The sequence below is a fragment of the Phaethon aethereus genome (genome assembly GCF_964289735.1).
Source record: "Phaethon aethereus genome assembly, chromosome: 18".
Taxonomy (NCBI): Eukaryota; Metazoa; Chordata; class Aves; order Phaethontiformes; family Phaethontidae; genus Phaethon; species Phaethon aethereus.
The window spans coordinates 7,185,797-7,207,749 of record NC_138594.1 but is presented as its reverse complement, the minus strand read 5'-3'; the positions used below and the strand labels follow the sequence as shown (position 1 = coordinate 7,207,749).

The 21,953-nt window shown below is 58.3% G+C and overlaps 2 protein-coding genes across 2 annotated transcripts; both read right to left on the bottom strand.

The window, feature by feature from the left end:
- Nucleotides 1-1,429: 1,429 nt before the first annotated feature.
- On the bottom strand, nt 1,430-10,175 carry FDXR (ferredoxin reductase; the record flags this gene model as incomplete). Its single annotated transcript, XM_082008240.1, has 12 exons — nt 1,430-1,560; nt 2,273-2,446; nt 2,883-3,054; nt 3,374-3,588; nt 4,240-4,324; nt 4,533-4,640; nt 5,985-6,086; nt 6,599-6,712; nt 7,285-7,407; nt 8,683-8,778; nt 9,955-10,052; nt 10,145-10,175. The coding sequence occupies 12 exons, from the start codon at nt 10,173-10,175 to the stop codon at nt 1,430-1,432; spliced, it is 1,449 nt and encodes a 482-aa protein (XP_081864366.1).
- A 3,620-nt stretch (nt 10,176-13,795) lies between these two features.
- Nucleotides 13,796-19,063, bottom strand: FADS6 (fatty acid desaturase 6; the record flags this gene model as incomplete). The annotated part of the gene is made up of 6 exons (XM_082008182.1): nt 18,404-19,063; nt 17,480-17,646; nt 16,774-16,954; nt 15,711-15,898; nt 14,956-15,135; nt 13,796-13,945 (listed from the first exon to the last, which is right to left on the bottom strand). The coding sequence occupies exons 1-6, from the start codon at nt 18,762-18,764 to the stop codon at nt 13,796-13,798; spliced, it is 1,227 nt and encodes a 408-aa protein (XP_081864308.1). The 5' UTR covers nt 18,765-19,063.
- Between the last annotated feature and the right edge of the window lie 2,890 nt (nt 19,064-21,953).

Here is a 21,953-nt window from a genome sequence, read left to right as displayed (position 1 = left end):
TTCCTGAGTTTCTTAATGAGCTTGCAAATGAGATTTAAATAGAAAAGAAGGGGGAAAAAAAGGAAAAAAGGGGGGGAAAAAAAAAAAAGAGAGAAGCCACAGATCTTCCTAGCCTAAGGTTGAACAGAGATGGGGTGGGAGTACAGTGCCAGCTGGGCAAGCCCTCTACCATGGCAGAAGCTGTGGCAGTTGAGCGTGGACCTCAGACAAACCCCCCACCAGCTGCCCTGGCTCGATTTACCCTCTGCCTCCAGCACGGAGCCTAATTTGTTTCTAACACATAGACACCAGCAACTGCCATTGTCACCATTTACACAGGTCAGAGAGGAGCAGCTGCAATCCTGCAGAGCTCCTGCGGGGAATGCAGTGGGTCAGGGACAGTGTGGGTGGCAGGACGGCCAGGGGAAGGGGCCACGCTGATGCGGCCCCTGCGCCACGGATAAAGAGGAGATTACGGCTCATGGCTTGTAATCTGTCTTAAAACCTGACACTGTCACCATAGTCAATTTGGGCTAAGAGAGGCATTTAATAAGCTTCAAAACACACAGGCCAAAAAAAAAAAAAAACAACCCCAACCCACCAGTGAATGAAGTCAAAAGGCTCAAGGCATTGCTTGCACCAGTCAGCGCTGGCAGGTACCAAGGAACACAGGATCCCTCATGATCCAGAACAAGGCAGTTACACCCTTGTTATCCCAGTCTACCCCATGAGCTAGAACCCAGGCTCTGCCGGGTTTAACTGGGGGAGGTAGAAAGCAAATTAACACCCTTGTCTGTTTGTTTAGGCCTCACAACAAGCTGAGAGCAAAGGGTCCCTCCCTGCGCAAGAGGAGCTGCCTTGCCTTGGGACATATCGCAAGAGATGCAGCGCTCGGCTGGCTGCTCTGAGATTAAGGCAGTCACAGACAAAGAAGCCAGACTCAAGCAGCAGGTCCAACTTGGCCTTCCTGGAAGGGTTTATTTAAAAAACAATTATTATTAAAAGACCACCGCACAGGCACGAATGACAAGGCAATGAAGCCATTTGGCTTGAGGCTTAAAAGGGAGGCAGCAAGACACAAGGAAGTTTCTCAATGTGACTTTCCATGGGGAAGGTGTCCGGCCAGGACTCCTCCCAGCTGCACATCTCCCCTCACCTGCGCCGGCCGATTTGTTAATGCTCGAAGGACCCAAATGACAAGAATCACCCCCAGGGGCAGCAGCCAGCTGCAGAGACACAGGGCCAGCCAGCTGCCTCAGGTGCTTTGAAACACTCACTTTGGGAACCCAGCGTTCATCGTTACTAGGCAGGTTCAAGTGACACACATCTCCCCAGAGCGGCCACCAGTGCCGGGCACAAGGCCTGCGCTCCCAGGCCCTGCCCATAACCCACTGGCATTGCCCCAGGACAGTACCGGCCCGACCAGTGCCACATTCCTGTCACTGCTGCTTTAGTGACCGACCAACCGCAGCATCTCCTGAGGATCCACTATTTTCTCTCGGGGTTTGCCAGCAGCTTTGCCTCTTGCCACTTCAGCAGCATCTATCTTCTCCCAGTCTGAGAATGAAACGGGACGGACCCCTGGGGTGATGGCGAGAGACGGGAGAGATTAGTTAACCAAGTGAAAACAAGTTCAGCCTCCCCTCCCCGTTAGCAGGGACCTGATGTGCCAGTAAACCCTGCCCTTCTCCAGCATGGCATCAGACTTCAGCCTCACAAAGAAATAATAATTTCTAACACCAAGAGGAGAGGGATGGAGGGTTCCAGTCGACTCAGATCAGTCAGACCTTTGCAAGCCGTAACATCGGTGAGCACAGCACCACCTTAGGGGACAAAACACTTCCAGTTCACTGTTAAACCTCGGACAGTTAAGAGGCAAAACACACACTCTTTAATTGAATGCCTTTAAACACAGCAACAGCAAATTATTCTTTTGGGCATTTTAATCTTTCCACCAACTTGCCTGGAAGGAAAACCACTCAAGAGCAATAGCTCACTGTCTAGGCAGCTGACAGCGACATTTTAACCCAAGGTCCGTGCTGCTTTTAATGGCCCTTCCCAGAAAGTGGTCATTAACCTTAGCGACGACACTGAGTTTAAGGGAATTCAAGTCCTGTTCTCCCTGGGCTTTGGAGCAACGAAATGGCAGCATGACGTGTTTCCTTGGTTCTGACTCCACTCCCAAAAGTGGCTGGTGGGACTTGCTGCCCCAGGATACCCTGGATCCAGGAGGGGTTTGGCTGCATCATACCTTCCTGCTGGCTGCTACAGCAGCTCACACCCTCTCACTGACCTCGGCCACGCAGGATGCTCTCCACGGCCCCAAAGCCTTCTCTGGAGGCGGACACGTCCAGCACGCCCACCTGGAGATCCTCCAGCACAGACTGGGCAGTGTCAAAGCTGTCGTTCATGGTGGTGATGATTACGCCCGTGGGTCCTCTCTTCACCCACCCGCTGCAGTACAGACCTGCAGAGGCACACAGAGCAGCCAGGTCCAGCACGTGGCCATGGACCATCCTGGCTGCAAGTCCTTGCCCTGTCCCTGGGTGTCATCTCAAGCACCGAGCGTGGCCCTTCAGTGGTGCTGTCACAGGAATTTGTGCATCTGCAGGCTGGCTCTAAGCAGCCGTACGGGCTGTATCACTTCAGTAAGAGACTCCAAGGCACAGTAAAACCACCGTAACCTTCAGTGCTGTTTGCTGCAAAACCAGACACCCCTACTGCAAGCTGGGGATGGGCCAGGTCTTAATGCCTGACAGAGGTGGCTCATTTCCTCAGTTTCCACTGTCCGACTGAGGTGTGCACCACCTTGTATCAGTGCCCTGGGTGAATGGGGCTTCCCACCCCAAAGTCCCCAACCCACGAGCTGCGCTTGTCCCACGCATCCCCCTGTGGATACAGACCTGGGACACCCTCCACTCTGCCCGCGCTGTTGGGGATAACGCCACGCTGGCTGTCAAAAGGTACTGCTGGGTCCAGGGGCAGGCTCCGGTAGCCAATACTGCTGAGCACTAGTCCACACTCCAGCTCCTCCACGTCTCCAGTGGGAACGGCTTTGGTGGAGTCACCCGAGCCCTGAGAGAGCGAGGAAGAGGCTGCTGATCACCAGACAGTCACCAGATGCGGAGTGGCAGTCTCCTTCGGTCCCTTTTGACATCCTTGATCCCTGGGTATTTGCTAAAGGCCTTTCTGCAGCAGCAGCATGGAAAGAGCTCTCTTTAGACGGGGAAAGGCTCTTGTTGGCAGTATTGACTTCCCCAAGAGCCTGCCAGCAGCCACTCCAACCAGCCAGGGAACACAAAGCTGTCTTTGGAGGGATTCCCAAGGGCTGCAGGGCATCCTGCTCCATCCCCAGCCCTGCTAGGGCCATACCAGCCCCACCACGAGCCCGTACCTCCAGGCGGGTCAGGGCCATGCGGACACCCCTCGCCCGCCTCCCGTCAGCGGTGGGCAGCACCTCCTGGGGGCTGCGCTGGAACTTCAGCCCCCACTCCCGGGGGGCTGCTGCCTGCACTGCTGCTGCCTGCGCCTCCGTAGTCTTCTCCCAAGGCTTCTCCAGGGCTGTTTTTATCATCAGCTCAGTCAGTCGCTTCCTGGGCCTTGGGGCATCTAGAAAGAAAGAGAGCGCTTCAGGACAGGAACCTCAGCAAAAGCCCCTCAGGACACAGCACAGAGCTGAGGCCATGTCAAGGCAGTTGCAGTGGTATGCAAGTGTCCATTTGGAGTTTGTCATGCAGACAGGAGTTCAAAGCCTTTGAGATGACAAACTGCAAGTCAAAATGACCAGAGCGCTCCTGAGGCTTCAGGCCAGTAGGATGCACAAATCAAAGCCTGCTATTTTGCTGTCTTGCTGGTGCTTGGAGGCAGCAATCTGTGGAGAAGAGCAAGTCTCTGGACACCCTTGAATTCAGCTTTCTTTTTAGCTCTGCAGGAAGCTCTTAAATCAACAGCTGTGGGGTCTCTCCTACATGGTTCCCCCAGCCCTCCCAAACCACTTGCCCTCTTCACTCTGAGAGTAAACATCACTCCCAAGCAGCAAAGTGGTTGTACAAACAGAGAAACAGGCTGTTCCCTTATCTTTGTGGCCTCCTAGCACTTTGAGGACAAGCCACAGCACGGTCACCTGGCTTCCACGCACCACGCATTAAGCACAGGGCAAGAGTTACTCTGATGCATGTTCTGAGCATCTCCAGATCCCTCCTGGACACTCGCCTGTCAAGATGAGCCCCTGTCCGGAGAAGCACAGCAGACTTCCCTCACCTTTAACAGCATTTTCAAGGCCTGTGAAGTCAGCAGGGTTCAGGACAGGTCTGGCACCAGGCAGGTTTATCATCTCCCGCAGCTCCTGGGAATTGCAGACAGGAAGATGTTACCTCCAGAACAGAGCACATCCAACAGCTGCAGGAGTCCAGGCTAGGAGTCAACAAATGGCTGCAGGAAGGAGAACACCTGGGTTCCCCACCCGCCCCTAGACCACCTCTCCCCACCAGGGACAGGCAGCCTGGGGGTCAACGCTGGGAAACATGGCTGCTCTCCAGCACCCCCAGCCTTACCTTGATAGTGAAAGCAACTTGGAGAGGTCCCCTTCTCCCAACCAGCCAGACGCGCTTCACCTTGCTGCAGGCAAGAGCTGCCAGGGAGCCATCAGTAATGTCTGTCTTCTGCAAGACAGAGACAGGAGAGTGGGACAAGGGCAGATCTGGAGGGAGCTGGGAGGAAAACACAGCCTCTGAAGGTGAAAATGCAGCAGAAAAGCAGGCTGTGCATGCAGCAAGCCTGGGCAAGGAAAACAAGTCATCTCCTTTTGCACAGAGATATTTGCAGAGCTGGTCCCACATCACTGAATGTACTTTTCGAGGCCAGAACGCCCCAGAGGTAACGAGCCAGCACCCTGGTTAATCTGGCTAGTTAATCTGCCCAAGCAGGTTAATCTTGGGGCTAACAGAGCAAAGCTTTCCAGCGATCTCAGTTCTGGGGTGCCTGCAGATGCTGTTGGGTGACTTCCCAGCTCAGGATATACAGGCATTTGAGTGAAACTCATTGCAAACCGCAGCTCAAATCACTGCCTGCCTGCTGCAGGCAGCTCTAAGCACAAACACAAGCATCGCCAGGGCTTGACCAATGGTTGGCATCTTGTAGCAACTCTGTGCGTGTTATCTAGATTGCAAGAACATCTTTTCCAGAGAAGACACGACGGGAGGGACACCAGGTAACCAGGATAAACCATTCCATCCCAATATTCTTAACAAGGAACTGCCTGTGCACCCTGGCACTCATTTCCAGTACCACGTCCTTTGCACCACTGCTTTACAGCTGGCTTTAGCCCCTGGCTGGCTTCCAACTTTTCTATTTAATTTAGGTATTGATACAGGAAGTTGTCGCACAGCTGTAAGGAACCCTGTGGCAGTTCTCCAGGAGAGAGCACCTTTGCTGACAACATCTGGGGCATTGCTGCCAACATCTGGGGCAGCAGCTGTAAGAAGCAGCTGGTGCACACCAGCTCCCAGCTGCCTACAGGGGAGCACCGCAGCAGGAGGAGAGGTCCACCAGCTTGGACCAGCAACCAGTGCGCCCAGTGCTACCAGCAGGAACCAGGCTGCTGTCCTCAGCCACAGCAAAAAAAAAAAAAAAAAAAAGGTATCCCAACAAGAAAAGCTTCTAGTTTGGTGGTGGAAAAGGACGAGCAGCTCCTCCTTTTCTTCTCATAGAAAAGGAAAGGATAAAGTTCAATTTCCAACCTTTTAGGTACCAGCAGCCCAGGAGGCAGCAGCAATCCAGAGAGCTCTGCAGCGCTGCCCAAGGCACAGCTGCAGCCTTGGATCACACCCTACAGACTGTGAATCCATAGGGTGCACTCAAGGGGCAAAAGAATTCCCTGGGGAAAGATCCCAAAGACAGAAGAGTCTGAGGTTTTGCTGAGATGGGTGGGAACCAGCACCCACCCAGCAAGAAGAGCATTTGGGCCCCAGGCTGCCTTTGCGGCATGGGATACCCCCGTGACTCACCCTGAGGAGACCCAGCGGGGACAGGAGGATCCGGGCGATATCCAGTGCCACATTGCCGTGACCCAGAATCAGCGCTGTCTCGCAGCTCAGGTCAGGCTTCAGCTGTGGGGAGAGAAAGACCCAGCTGTGAGCGAGTCCACCCAGCTTCCATGATGTCCACCCCCTCAGACCCAATCCCACCACCTGAATTCCCTTCCACCCCTCTTTTCCCCAAACAGAGGTGACGCAGATGGGGAAACTCCACACCAGCCTCCTCCCCAAGTGGACACAGCAACACAGCCTCTCTGGCCATCCCAGCTGATCCCTCTCCCCCTCTTTCGGCAATGGCATCTCTGTGAGCAGGAGCTCTTTTGGCCAAAAAAACCTCCTTGGGCCAAAGCAGAGTATCATCCCCCTGGGTTCCCATCTGGCCTGGCCAAAACGTGCTGCCAACCTACAGAGCCAGTTAATCCGCTCTCACTGATGTGCAAATTGTTCACATTTCTACCATCTAAGAAGGATTTAATGTGGTGCCTGCTAATCTTTTCCAATTGCGGGCCTTTCAGGACTTAATCTGGAGCTGAATGCCTGTGTTTGGATGCAGGACGGGCAGGGAAACACACCGCTGTACTCACATCCCGGTTCTCAGGCAGCCCATTGTACCAGCCCACGAACGCTCGGGCCGAATAAACGCCAGAGAGGTTCTCCCCTGGGATCCCTAGGACCCGGTTATCTTCAGCACCATAACTCTGAGGAGGGAGCAGACACAGTCAGAGATGTCACCACATGCAGGGTTTGAGACCAAAAGACAAATCTCCTCTTCCAGCTGCTGCCAAGGACCCTGCATGGCTGCCAACCCTTCCTGGGGGCTGGGATACTCAGTGGAGGGGCTTAACACAGCCCAAGCACAGGGGCTTCATCCACCCTATCCCCCTGGGCTCCAGAGCCAAACTTGACCTCCTTGGGCCAAGGCAGAGCACGACAAACTGAGGACTGAACAGGAGGGACAAATCCATGTCAGGCTGAAATAGGTATTGGCAAGCACAGAGAAGAGGTTCCTCAACCGCTGCCCTGTGCGGCGGGGTTTCAGAAACCTGCATTTGATGCCATGCTCTAGCACATGCTCCCTCCAAGGCTTTGGACACGCCTCACAGCATCTGAGCTGTCCCGAGGCTGGGGAGAGTTTACCACAGTAACCAGGCACCCAGAAACACCTCACCCAAACCCTCCTCCCAAGATCCCGGTGGGGAATAACCCAGCAGACCTTCCCCATGACTTCTGGGGAGCCAGGGCAGCCCTGGCTCCTAGGTGCGGTACCCACCAGCACCACAGCATGGTAAGCCTGCCGCAGCTCTGCCACTGTGATGTCCTTCCCCACGGTGACGTTTCCGTAGTAGGCGCAGCGCTCCGAGTGTGCCGTCTGCGTGAAGGCATTGATCACGTTCTGCCAAGACCAAACAAGCGCCAGGGAGTTACGTTCAAGCCACAGCTGAGGCCAAGGCCTGCTGCTGACACAAGGTCCCCATTCCCGTCCCCCCAGCCTTGAGATGCTTCTCCCCTCTCCAGGTCAGTTATTCTGGGACTCTTATCTAACAACAGCCACAGATAATTCACAGGGAGACAAGCACAGCTGTGACTTGGCACTCTTTCCATCACCCTTTGTGGAAAGGAAGGTCCCTCTTTTGCACCCGCCTGGGGAGGACAGGACCCTTTCAATATCTTTGGCCCCTCTGAGTAAACTTCCTTGTAGGAGAAAACTCATTCCCAAAGCTGAAGCTTGCAAGGGAGTCCCAGCAAACAACCCCTTCCATCAAGGCTGCTGCCTGACTAACACCCTCTGCCAGCCTCTCATCCCAACCCTTCCTGAAACCCACTTCATCAAGAGAAGGACAGCGCCTGAAGCCTTTTATTCTGAGCGATCGTGGTACACAGCAAAACAACCACTTCTTCCGCTGCAGCTCCAGCAGGACTCAGCCTGGCAACAGGACGGATACCTCTGTACTGCAGTTGCTGCCCCAAGCCAACATCCGTTATGTCCATTCCTCCTCTCTTGGCAAAAAGGGGCCCAGGCATTTTGGTCTGATGATCTCCAGGGGTTAAACAGGGAAACCATTGCAAGACATTGCTGTGCCTCGGTCTCCTGCATCCTCCCACTGCAACTACCTCCACCCCAGCTCTGACACAGCAGATACCCCGGGTACAACTCACACCCACTGAGAGGCAAAGGAAAATGGTTGAGTTCAAAGAGCTCCTTGCTTTAACTGCTCCTCGCCCAGGCTGGTGCCTACAGCTCAACTCCATCACCTCTAAGCAGATCTGTATGTTCCCAGGCACCCAGAATGGGAACGGGCTGAGCAGAGGCAAACAGCAACTGCAGGAGAGATTCAGCCAGCATAAAGTTTCCTAGTACAAAGAAACCCATCCATGCTCCTTGGTCTTGCTCTAGGCCAGGCTGACCAGCGCAGGGAGCAGCACTTCCCACCACAGGCCCCTGTTTTTCACCTGCTGTCCAGAGCCCTAATGCCAGGTGCCCCATATCACCCAGGTGTGGCCTTGCTGCATCTTAACAGGGACAGGAAGGAGATCTGGACCTCTTCAGCATGACAGCTCCACACCTCTGTGAGCCTTGAGGCACCATGAAGGACACCAACTGCCTGGCCCGCACCCACTACCACCTTCGTGTTCAACTGCACAGGTGAGGGGCTGAGTCAGCACTAACCTTCACTTCGGGGTGGTCTGGGGCCACCCCAAAACGGACGAGCCCAAAGGGAACAGGCAGCTTCTCATAGATGTCCACTCGGGCCCCGCCATGGTGCTGCAGGAGAAGGAAGTCACAGTTCAGGGATGAGGACAGAAAGGTCACGTAAGTCCAGCAGCTCAGAAGGGACATGCAATGCTCGCCTGCTGCTGGGGGAAATACGGGGCAGGAGGGAGGGCTGCACCAAGATCCCACAGCCAGAAACAGCCTGTTCCAGGTTTTTCCAGGCTCTTCGATACACAGGATGATGCCACACCTGTTACTGCCAGCCCAGATCGCAAGGTGTAGCAGGGACCGTGACTCCAAACACCAGCAAGTACATCTTATGGGGGACTCCATCCACTACCCACTAGTGGAGGGACTACCCACCCCACTGCCCTTCTTCCACACTAAGCTGGTGGCTACCTGGTACCCAGGGGGCTGACCCTGGGTGCTGGTGGACCCTCCAGGTCATCTGCCAGCCCCCAGCAGAAGTACCCATACCTCCAGACCCCCCTGAGCTGAGTCACCTCAGGGTTGGAGCTTTAGACAGACGTTTTGCTGCAAGGCTTTTCTTATCATGTATTTTGAGTCAGCCTCTTCCCAGAGATAAAGCAGCCCTGAAATTTGTCCCTGAGGCTTAGTAACAGCAATTTTCCAACACTACCAGAGACAACACAGCAAGGTTTAATGACGGGGTTAAGCTGCTGCATCTCTGGTTGATGCCAGCAGCCCAGTTCTGTGCTCGGGTCTCATCTCCTGACAGAGACCTGGCCACCCAAAGCATTAACGTTTACAAATACTGGGCAAAGGATCACCCGTGGGCCTTAATTCAGCTGGGGGAGGAGAAGGCAGGAGAGCAGGTCCTCCATGTTCCCTTTAACACACGGTTAACATCACCCCTGTTGGGTGACAACCGCTCCGAGTGAGGCAGATCTCTGCTGCTTATTTGATTCTAGAAAAATCACTTGTGCTGAACTCGCAGCAACCCAGCCAGGCCTGGGTCCACCTGGGATGGCCCAAGGGCAGGGCAGGGACAGAGGCAGCGGTGCCCACCCCAGGTGAAGGAGCCCAGGAGGGCTCTGTAGGGTCTGGGCTGCCCCAAACACCACCCCAAAAACACAGAGCTGGCTGGAGCAGGGCCAGGAGTCCACAAAACCACTCCCCAAGCCCCTTAGAGCTAGGCAGCATGGAGATGCCTCCCTTAACAGGCAGGTCCCTGCCCTCACCTGCGGCCAAATCCCACCCTGGTACCTTGAGGATGTGCTGAGCCGTGTAAAACCCCGCAGGCCCGCTGCCCACCACGCAGACACGAGGAGCCGGGACAGCCGAGGACAGCCACCGTTTGAAACCTGGAGGTGTGAAGGACAGAGAGGACGTGATGGCGCGCGAGTGACTAACTCCCAGGCCCGGCCATAGCCCTTCCCTCAAGCCCGGCACCGACCCAGTGGGGTTCGTCCCCCCGCGCCGGCCATGGCGCGCAGCAGGCAGCGGAGGAAGGCCGGGGTTTATGTACCCAGCCCAGCGGTGCGTCCCCCCGACGAGGTTTGAGGCAGAAACACCTCCAGGTCAAGGCCGGCGGCCTGCGCGCTCGGCCAAGCCCGCGGCCTTGGTGCTTACGCCTGGGCCGGGGCCGGTGGGGCTGTCGGCTGCCCCGGAGAAGGGCTCCAGCAAGCACCGTACCAGAGACGTCCCCGGCCCGGGTGCCGGCCCGAGGTGGCCCCCAGCACTCTCGCCCCAGAGCGGAGGGCCTGGTACCCCCAGGCCTGCCGGGCACGGCTCCCGCAGCCCCGGTTCCCGCCTCAGCCCCGGTTCCCCCGGGACACGTGTCATCGTGTTCCGCCTCCCCTGGCGCCGGTTGTCCCGTGACGCCGCCAGACCCCGCCCCTCACCGCCCGGGACGCCGCCGCCCTTCCAGCACGCGCCGCCCGGTCCCATCCCGGCGGCCGCCGCCGCCGCCGCCGCCGTCCCGCTCCTCCTCCCGCCGACCAATCGCGAGGCGGGAGAGGGCGACGTTTAGCATAACCCCACCCCTACGGCGCCGCGTGGCTCCGCCCCCGCTCCGGCAGCCAATGGCGGCATGCGGTTGGGGTCACGGCTGTCCGGAAGCGAGCGGCACCATCGAGAAGTAATGAAGGGAAGGACGTCTTGCGGCCGCCCGCGCCGCCCCTCTCCATGGTGAGGCCTCCGCGGTACCCTGTCCTGGGCTCCTCGCAGCAGCAGCATCTCTGCGGCGGCTAATTGCCAGCGCCCCTTTATTGCCAAGAGTGATTAACTGCGGAGGTCTCCCGGGGAAAACCGAAGCTCAGACTAATTTTAACCATCCCCCTGCACAGCTGTCCACCCCTCGCTGGGAGAAACCCACAGCATCCCCTCAGTAAAGGATAAAGCATAAGCGCCAGAGGCAACGGATAAATGCTGCTGCCAGAGCTCCCATCCCAGCCTGCCCCACGGTCTCTGCTTTATTTCCTCCTTAATCCCCATCACTCGGCTCATTTCAAATGCAACAACTCACACCTCCCATGCAGGAGCACCCTGTCTTGCTTCAGCCCCTGCGCAATACACCAGGCAGGGAAATCATCTCAGCGGGCCCAGGAGATGTTTAAGGGTTGTACAGATGCCAAAGCATGCAGGAGAGCACTAACAGGGCTTTTTAAAAGCAATTAAGACCGAGAGGAATTTACAGCTAGAAGCCGATTATAATAAGGCTCATAAAACCCGCATGCCTTCTCACACGGTCTTGAAAATTAGTACATGGCTTTCTGCAAAGGCATGCTGAGAACAGCAGCTGGCCATATGCCTCCATCTGCACCCGCTCCTTCAGGGTGTTTGTGGCAAGGACCAGGATTTCTGAGGGCTGCAAAGCCTGTGCCCCAAGCCCCCAGCCTCAGCTCAGCACAGCAATTACCTACCCATTGCCCAGAGAGGCAAGGCTGGAGGCTCAGTTCCAAATATCAGCATTGATATCAACCAGAAAAAGAGTTGAGTTTAAATTTGGGGGGTTCTGAGAACAAGTCAGAAATCTCCCTTTTCCCCAGAAATCTCCCTTTTCCCCATTAACCTCTGCTGTATCTGCCACTTCCGACAGAGACTAATCCACATATTTCCCAAGTCACAAGTCATCTCCCGCTGGCCAAAAGACCTGCAAACACTTGCCTTTAGATGGCACTGCGTTAAACAATATCCATGAAATCCAGCTGTGGAAAGGGTTGTTGCTGCCACCAACGCTCAGAAACATTTTGGGATTGATCTCTTTGCAACAGGGGAGGGGTAAGAGCATCTTGTGCCCGCCCTGCTCCCTCCCAGCAGGGACATGTGAGGCTGAGATTACCCCATCTGAACCGAAAGCACCGCTAATGTGCGCTCACCCCCCTCTCACTGAGGCCAGGAGCATCATTAATTTGGCACATTTGCATAATTTGGCTCCGATACTCAATTAAGAAACTAAACATGGGGACAGGAGGGCAGCTCTGGGGAGTGTCTCTGCAGGAGCACTCGGGCCGTTTGGCTCGGCCACCTTCCCCAGCTCCCCCTCACCTACAGACCCGGTGTAACCCATGTTCAAAGGGCGAGAATTTGCCCTTTGGATGTTTCATAATGTCCTGGGTCGATAAACCTGCCTGGGGCAGGTTACAGATGACACAGCGATGCCACCAGCCCAGAGCATTGGCATCCCCCACGCCCCAGCCCAGGATAAATCAGTAATTCCCTTTTTCTGATGCCAAAGGGCTCACACTGGACAGGTCCAGGGCCAGCGTTCCCACCTGCACGCTGAATCCGCTGCCATCCGACGCCATGGCCATCCCAGCTCTGCCCTCATGTCACAGTGGCCACACGGGGACCCTTCTTCAGTGGGTCTGAGGAGGTCCTGGCACTTGGTGAAAGAGTGATGCCCACGGGAGGGCAAACACCACGGGCTGCCCGCTGTCACCCTCGCCCAGCCACGGGCCAGGAACAGGGCAGAGCATCGCCATGTCTCAGGACACGTTTGCAACGTGGAGTCTTATAAATCCCGGTTGTGGGGCTGGTGGGGGGTCCAGCCCTGGTCGGGGGGCAGCACAAAACAGGGAGCGGGAACCGCAGGCTCAGAGCGAAGCCTCGCCAAGCCCAGAGCCGGCGCTGACTCCCACGCTGGCCCCAGTTGGGCCGGTTGCCTTCTCTGCTGCCAGGTCCCCACTGTGACACTGGGCTGGACTTTATCATCGGACTTGCAGGTCTGGGACAGCAGAGCACCCCGGGAAAGCCCGGGACATTGTCCTGGAGGGGGTTGGAACCGGCCACGTGAGCATCCCACCCGCTGGCAGCAGCGCCGGGCGCTGAGTTCACCCTCCCTAAACGGGGAAAATCTCCCAACCCTGGAGACCTGCCTGCCTCCGGCAGGTGATTCTCCTGCTAAACTCTTGCAATAATAGCAATGATGGGGTCTGGGGTCACCTGCGGCACCCCAATACAGATACCCCACATGGGGCAAGGGTCTTTCCCCCAGCGCTGCCTCAGACACTGCAGGATTCCTCTATGACTTGCTCCAGCAACAAAACCCAGTAATAAAGAAAATCCACTTCGACACGTTAAGGCTGAATTTGCCAAATTATTGTTCCTAAAAGGGATTGATTTACCCCAAAGTCAGCCAAAGCGCAAGCAGCAGTGACAGAGCCCCCTCCCCACAATCCACCCCTTCCCCGACCACATCTGCAGCCCCATCCTACAGACCCTGCAGCCCTCAGCTGGGGACCGGCTCTGGATGCTCCGGACACGGTGCCGCATCCCTGGGGCACCTCCCCTGCTCCTGCTGCAGGGAGGCCCCAGCCAGCAGACGGGGGTTTCCTCCCCCCAGGTGTGAAAGCAAAGTGGATAAAACTAAGCCCTGGCTGGGAATAACTGGGGGACCCCCCTTTTTCTGTCCCCAGCGTTGCACCGCCCGGCTCTCCTCCCGTGGTGGCTCCGTGCATCGTTATCTAGCCGAAAGCAAGACGTCGGGGAGAGCTGTTTCCTATGCGATGGCTTTACGGAGGCACGTGTCTGTGTAGCCCTGATCCGGCTAAAACCATCCCTGCCGCAAGTCCCCGTGGGAAGCAGCCCCCCGAGTCCCGAGGCCTCACTGGATGCCCACCAGCTCCGTTATGGGAGGAGCATGGACCATCAGCTCCTCGTATCTCTGGAGGAAGAGCCGGAGCCTGGAGCCGTAGGTATCCTCGTTGTACGGCAGCTTCTTCTGCTTCAGGTACTGGGAGACGATGGGTTTGATCTGCAAAGGCAAAGGCGGGATGTCCCGGTGCTCATACAAGGTTCCCAGCCCGCGGCACTGCCGAGCTCCCCGCGAGGTGCCCAGAAAACCCACCCCACATGCCCAAAACGGAGCTGGAGAAGGCAGCACCAGCTAGAGCACCTTTGCCGTGAACATTAAGAGGAAGGTGGTTTCCGATTGCGGCAACACGGGGGGTTCACCCTGGCAAAACTCTTTTGCAGGGCTCCGGATTAGGAGAGATGCCCTAACGAGGTTTTTAACGAGGGCCAGCCACGCATGTTCATCACTTGCACCCACAGTTCTCCCCACGTGCCCACACAGCCTGCTCGGCAGCAGGGCTGGGAGGCTGCAGCAAATATAATTACCCCTTCCCTGCAACACGCCTTTGCGGGAGGCAGGTCCTACCAGCCCCGTGAGCTCGAGCAAAGGGCACGAGCCAAAACCCACTGGTGCTCCCGCTCCCTCTATTACCATTACTTAATTTTTCCCCCCGACTTGAGACTGAAAAAATAAGTGCACAGCATTAAACGTGTGGAGATTCCGTGCTGAAGGGCAGCGCACGGACCTGCCTTGGGATACCCTCGAGCCGGGGCAGCACGGAGAGCCCGCACCTCAGAGCAACAAGTATGGGCACGACCAAAATTACAGGAGGTTTGCCTGGACGCCGGCTGAACCAAAAGCCAAACTGCGCAGCGCTGGAGAGGCTTTCCCAAGGGAAGCGTTGGGAGGATCCCAGACCGCCGGGAGGCTGCTGCAGGCTGGAACTGGGACCAGGGGAGGGAGCAGGGAGTGGAAACCCAGGAGAAACCGGAGTGGGGATGGAAGGAGGTGGGTTGGGGGCTGTTGCAAAGCAGCCAGAGGTCTCTACCATGGGGGGAGCAGCGCAGAGAGCTCCGGTGGGAGGGAGAGGAGGTGCTGGGGAGAGCTTGCAGCAGTGTGGTGGGGAGATGGACGGTCTCATCCCCGCGTCATCTTCCACCACGCTTGTCCGCCCCACGGAGCCGTCTCACCTTCAGGCACATGTTGTCGGAGAGGCTGGGGAAGAGGTGATGCTCCACGTGGCAGCTGATGAGCGAGTGGCCGAAGGACCAGTCGAGCAGGGCGTTGCGGGGCAGGTTGAGGACGCCCAGGCTCATGAGATGGATCCGCTTGGGTTTCCGATCAGCAGCGAACATGGGGAGGCCGATGTGCTGCGGGAGAGGCAGGGTGGGGACCCGTGGCACCCACCCCCGCCGGCCCCTTCCCGGCAGAGCCAACCGCGGCTCCGGCCATGCGAGGGCATGAAGGTGCTGGCCAGGCTGAGCCACTTTTTGGGGTTTGGCTGTCAACCCCAGAGCTGGGTTCAACCCTTAAGTTGCTCCATCCTGTACTTGTCCGTCCACAGAGCACCCGGGCTCCGTCCCCCCCAACACATCCACGCTTTGACCCACCAGCCTCTTGCCATCCCAGGACCTGTAACACCAGCTGCCCCGACACCTGCAAACCCACCGACCCCCCCAATCCTGCAAGCCCCCACAGAGGACATCACTCTCCAGCCCTTTGCACCCATCTGCCCTGATGCTCTCCCAGGGCCACCACTTTCCACCCCAGCACCACCAGCCTGATCCTCCCTGCAACGTTGGCACGAGGGAGGTGACAACTGAGGACGCTTGCCTTGAGCCGACACGAGCCCCAGCCAGCAGCGTCAGGGCTATGTCACCGGCACCGGGTGGTGACCGGCCTGTCTCCAGCACCATCGGGACATCTCTGAGCTTCAGGTCTCTACCTGGAATATGTTGACGTGGATGTAGGGATGGGCCAGAAGGGAGCGGGTCAGCAGCATGCAGAGCAGGGCGGACCATGGCGACTGGAAGCCTGAGACATGGAGCAGCAGCCAGTAATGGCAGTAAAAACCCAGAAACATGCAGCAGAGGGTCCGGAGAGCTGCTTTCCACTCCACGTTCCTCAACAAATCTGCGTGAGGAAGAAGAGGCAGCACATGGGCAAGGTGATGATGCTTCCCCGTCCCTACTGCTCCAGCGGCCCGGCTGCCCGGCATGCTGATAAACCTACAGCCCATCCCCTTCCACCCAGTTCTTCATCTCCCTTTTCCCATCCTCCAGGTTGGCCCAAAGTCCCCAGCCTGGCTGCCCTGCTGGTTTTTTGAGGCTGGGGCCTAGACCCCGCCCAGGACAGTGGGGCAGAGGCTCCAGCTGTGCATCATCACACGGGGATTTGGCTGCATCTTCATTTCTTACAACTTGCCGGGTCATCGTCTGCTTTTTTGGCATTGCCCAGAGCGGTGTGTTCAGCCCGGTGGGCCGGGCTTCCTCAGCCTCCTCCTATTTCCTAGGCTCTTCTCCCCAATCGTTTCCTGGCACCATTATTTCCCCCGAGCCCTGTCTGCCCGAGCTCATTGCGTCCCAGCTCCTGTAGACCCCCACACCTCCACCTCGCACGCAGTCAGCAAAGTCACTGTGATGCCCCGACCTCCCAGAGACCTACGTGTGACGCTGAACCCTGCTATGGCCAAGGGTCTGAATCAAAGGAGAGCAAGTGTGAGGTGCTTCAGGCTCACGATGGCTTTTGTCAGAGCTTCCAACACTGGACCCAACATAGGAAAATGTGACGCATTTCTGAGCGCCGGCAGAAAGGAGAGATGCAGCAGATGCGTTCCCCGGCGCAGATGCAGCATCCCCTGCCTTCACTGCAGCCCTGTGTCATGCCGTGGGCTGGCGTAGTTAATGTGATGCCTCCAAACGAAGCAGGACCCTTTGTTGGGGTGAGACCTGGACAGCAACGAGCTCACCATACCCAGCACCCCGTCCCAAGGCGGTTGGGACACGTACCAAGAGCAACCAGAGGGGTTATGATGGGCACCGCAAGAGGCGCGATGAACATGTAGACGTAGCGGTTCAGGAAAGGAAGTTTCCAGGTGCTGGAGTCCCCCAGGCCGATGACATTGGTGTAGCCATGGTGGATCTTCACGTGGTTGTAGGTGGCCTGCTCAGCCGTGAAAGCTGAGCAGAGCTGGGAAGGAAGGGAAAGGAGGGGCGATGCCTACAGCCGCGGCACCAGGGTCGGGCACCACCTGGGTTGGACTCATGGGAGAGGTCCCCAGGGGAGATGCTCTGCACCCAGGAAGAGGCACCAAGGGCAGATGTTCTGCACCCCACAGGCTCCAAACCAGTCTGGAAGTGGACTCCTTAATAGTTACGTACTGGAAACCATTCCCACCATTCCCCACAACACATAATCCTGCTCTGCAGCCCTGTGGCCAAGGGGACCGATGCAAAACCCCACCGCCCAGCACACCAGCCCCCCAGCTGGGGGCTCACCCCACACCCCACTGCCTCCAGGCAAACCCCCACAAGTGGGGGTTCCTGGTGCTCCCTGATGTAGCATCACTTTTCATTTAACCCTCCTGCACACGGATGAGGAAGGGTTTGGATCTATCTCGTTCTCCAGTGGCTGTTTCTGAGGGGCTTGGGGTGCTGCCAAGGTGCTGATGGGGCTTTTGGAGGGCTGCCACCCGAAACCCCTGGCCTTGCTCACCTCGATGAAGAAGATGGCCCACACTTTGCCCCAGGACTTGGACTCGGTCAAGGCATTGTGGCTGGCCAGGTGGCTGCCCTTCACGGTCAAGGTGTGATGCACCACGCCAAGAGTGAGGACACCCGCCAGGAAAGGGATGGCCTGGGCTGACCGCAGGCACAGGAACCCTACGGAGAAACCAGCCAGGCAGGACCTCGTGCTCCTCCTCGCCTGCCCCTGCTCCAGCTGGGCTGGAGATGTTGCTACACCCAAACATGCCAACTGCTGCCCTAAACCTGTTTTTCAGACGTATTTACAGGCATTTAACCTGCCCAAGCCAGAAAGCTTCCCTCCACGCCGCCCTGCGTGGTCGGAGCAGCCACGCTCGCCGTCATGCTGAAGGTTTGCCTACATCCAGCCACAATGGCACCGGGTGCTGTGGGTGCCAGCTCCCATCCCACGGCTCCCACTGGTGACAAATACAACCCCACCAGGATTTCAGCATCTCCAGGAGTTCAAAAGCAGGAAAAGGCTCCAGCTCCAGCTTTCCGACCACGCCGCCGGAGCCCCGCGCTCCGCCACATCCCCCTTGCACGCGGCATGGCCGGGGCCATTGTCACCAAAACCGCCAAGGTTTCCCTGCCCCACGGTGGGGCACGGAGGGGGCACGCCCTGTCCTGCCCTGTCCCCCACCTGCGTGGGCACAGTCTCCTCAGCCCAGGCTGTGCCACGGGTGCCACCGTCACCCGCTGTGGGTTTCCCGTGGGGTCAGGGTGCCCCATGGCACGGGGTGAAGGCGTTATGGCGGCTTTGTTAGAGGCTTAGTAGGCTGCTAATAGGCTTCCAGCCCAAACGAAGCTGTACCAGCGGCGCAAAAGCCATGAGGAGGAGGCGAGCCCCCCCCGGGACCGCCAGCCGTGGTTTGGGGGAGCTGAGCCGGGTTACCTGCCGGGAGCAGGAGGAAGCTGCCGGCGAGGATGCTGACGTCCACGCCGTGCCGCTCCCACCAGCTGCTGCTCTTCACCACCTTCTGCACCAGCTCCGAGAGCTCGGCCATCAGGGCTTCCTCGCGCCGCCCCGGCTCCTGCCCCACTCGCTGTGGGGCTCCCCCGGGGGTCACGGCCCCGTCACCCAGCGCTGGCCCCGGCTCCCATCCCTCTGCCATCGCCTCCGTTCGGCTGCTGTCGGGAGCTGGCGTGTTCCGAGGCGGGAGGTGCCCCGTCCCCCCAAGCCGGGGGGTACCGCTGACCCCGCCGTTGGCCTGCCGTCCCCTCCGTCTCGCCGGGTCCCCGTCCTCCAGCGGCATCTCCCTGCCAAGCAGAGGCCACGCAGGGTAGGGGAGCACCGGCGGGGGAGCACCCACAGCACCCCGACCCGCTGCAGACGGGCTTCCCGGCTTCCGCTGCTGCCGAAGGACACGGGAAGGGCAGGGATGGAAAAAAATAAACAACCCAAGGAGGAGGACACAGCCAACGGAGATGGCGGCAGAGCCACCCAGCCTCCCACCCCCGGGACACCCCGGCCACCGCCCGGCCACCACAGCCCCCTACTCACGCCAGCCCCGGCACGGTGGCTCTCCTGGCGCTGGCCGTTTTGGGGCAGCCGGCCAGCCCGTGCGGCACCGCACACCCGTGCTGTACAGGCGTGATTTGGAGAAGGGAGGAGCAGGGGAGGACGGGGAGGAGGGCGAATGCAGATTAGCAATGGCAATAATCCGCCTCGGCGGCCCATTTCGAGGAGCAGCCGCCGCAGCGGGGCCGTGGGGAGGACGCCGGGCCGAGGGCATGGGGAGGCGAGGGCAGCGGAGGAGGGAAGGAGTGGGAAAAAAAGATGGGGAGAGGCAGCGGCAGCGCGGGAGGCAAAAGAGCCAAGCGCCAGAAATAGCCCTGAGAAATCCAAGCGGAACACCGAGGGCGGGGGTAGGGTTTCTCTTCTGCCCGGGAGCAGGAGCAAATGTTGCCTGTCCCACAAGGGAGTGGTTTTTGGGAGAAAAACAGCCTTTTTCACAGCGAGAAGCAGGCTGCAGGAAGGAGGGGGCAGTGCAAGGCTGCGCGGCTGCCTGCCTGCGCCTGCCTGCGCCTGCCTGCCTGCCCAAACTGCTGCTGCACAGCCGCTCAGCACCCTCCTCTGTGCTGGGGGGACGCTGAGCCCAGGAGCACCCATCGGGGACCAGGTCACCCCAAATCTGAGCCTAGCAGCTGTGACACCCAGCCCTGACACCCACAAGGTCCCTCTTCTCTTCCAGGCTGTTTTCAGGAGTTTTGTAAGTATTTTCTTTTCCATTGCTGCCTCCGGAATCATCACCCAGACACAGCACAGGCACCCCGAAAGCTTTGGGGATGCCTGTGCATAGGCGGGCACCTCCTGAGCCCCATTTCTTCATGGTGGAGGGCTAAAAACACATCGCTTCTCACTGGAGATTTCTTCTTGTTTTATAATTTCTCCTAATCAAAACCTGAATCAGCCTAACTAAAAGGTGCTGATCCACCAAAACCTTGACGAACGCTGACATGTAGCAAATCCACAGACAAGGGAGGTTTGCTATACCCATCGCTGGGGTACCCCAGCCCCAAACCGGGACAGGCTCAGCACCTCCAGTAACAGCACATCCCTGCAGCGACCCTCAGGGAAGCAAACCCCACACCCCAGTGGCACCAAGTCCCAGGGGACTGTCATCATACTCTGGAAAAGAAAAAACAAAAAACAAATTAAAAAAAAACACATCTACTGCAAAAGGGGCAGAGCCGAGGGTGCGTTAGAGACCTGCTGAGGTTTTGTTGGTGCTGTAAGAGCTTGTATTACAGAAGATCATTTCCAGAGCCAGGGGCACTAGCGAATTACAGCGGCGTCCGAAGGCCAGCAAGCCCAGTCCGATACGCAGCGCGGCTTTCGTCACCCGCTCGTCAGCGAGGCAAGCCTGCGGCCAGGAGAGCACCCATGGGTGCTGCCTGGCCAGGGGGAGGTGGGTGTCAGACCCCAAGGGTGCATCGGGTGGGGCTGCCGGGTCCGCTCCTGAACCGTGCCTTCATTACCTTCATCACAGCTAGGATGTCACCGCGAGGGACGCTGGCAGCAAGGTGACAAAGCTGGCTCCGAGGGTGCCGGCTGCCGTTCGGCGGGGCCAAAGGTGAGCGGCGGTGGTGGAGCTGCCATTGCACAAGTGCAGAACGGGGCAGAACTGGTTATGCGGTGGCGGCCGAGGAGGAGGAAGAGGAGGAGGAGGAGGTGGGATCCAAGACCAACACGAGCCATCAGGATCCCACCGCAGCCGGCAGCGAGCGTGCCGGTGTGCACGGGCAGAGGCAGGCGCGTGGCATCGCTCGGTCCCGTGCCGCGGCTGGGACCGGGGACCACGTGGGAGAAGAGAAGAAATAGCGGGTTGAAAACCACACGGGAGAGGCTGAGCTTCGGCTTCTGGGGAAAAGCGTCAAACCCCTCAGAGCCACAGCAGCAAAGGGGGCATTCGCAATGCCGCCGGGGGAGCAGCCGCTGGAAGGAGAGACGGCAAAGCTGTAAGGAGGCTCAGCAAATTCAGGGTTGTAGCCCTAAATCTGCTTCCTTGCTGCCTTGCAGAGCTCCATTTTTGAAAGAAACTTTTAAACCCCGATTTACATCTTATTTTCCACTGTACACAGGCCAAGCCACTGACCCCACTAAGATTTTAGGGTTCAAAGCAAATGCTGACTTGGCGCTTGCACCACGGGCACAAAGACCTCCAATTTAGCAGGAAAAACACATTAAAGACTCAGAAATCCTTCGGCGCAGCGGGGTGGCTGGAGGGATCAGTGTAATCCCTGGAGGAGCGAGCTCTTGCCGGCAGCTGCCGACCCTGTGGCTGTCCCTCACCCCAGGCAGCACGGGGGTCCCAAAAGCAGACCCCGCTGCCTCCACAGGCAGCTGCCAGCCCCAAGGGAGCCCTGGGGATCAGGCACTTGCCCCTGCCCTCGTCCAGCTTCCAGCCCCTCTGTCCCCAGGACCGAGCCCAGCCCCACTGACACCTGGAAAGGCCAAATCTGCCCCCCAGCTGGGTCCTCCCATGTCACTGCTCCCAAACGAGGGGAAAACGGGCCATCTTGGCATGGCATGAGGGCACACATGCCAGGCTGGCAGGACCCAATGGCCACAAGTGCTCCCTGCTGATCCCTACGGGCTTCCCCCAGCCTGTGGGGCAGAGCCCACTGCAGCCCCTGAAGGGGCCATTTCCAGAACCAAATCCAGGAGCTGTTTGCAAAAGTTGCAGTATTTGCACCCCAGGGCTGTGGTGGGGGGCAGAGCCCCCTTGGCAGCCCCTCCACCCCTGCAGCCCCTCCATCCCTACAGCCCCTCCATCCCTACAGCCACGCACCCTCCTCACCCTCCTCCGGGAGAGGAAGGAGCAGGTTGCAGGGGCTGGCAGCGGGGCACTCCCAGTTCCCCTGACCACTGCAGCCAGACACCCCAAAACTGCCTTCCCACCTTCCCCTCGTGTCACTGGGGCTGCAGAGAGTCACTCTTT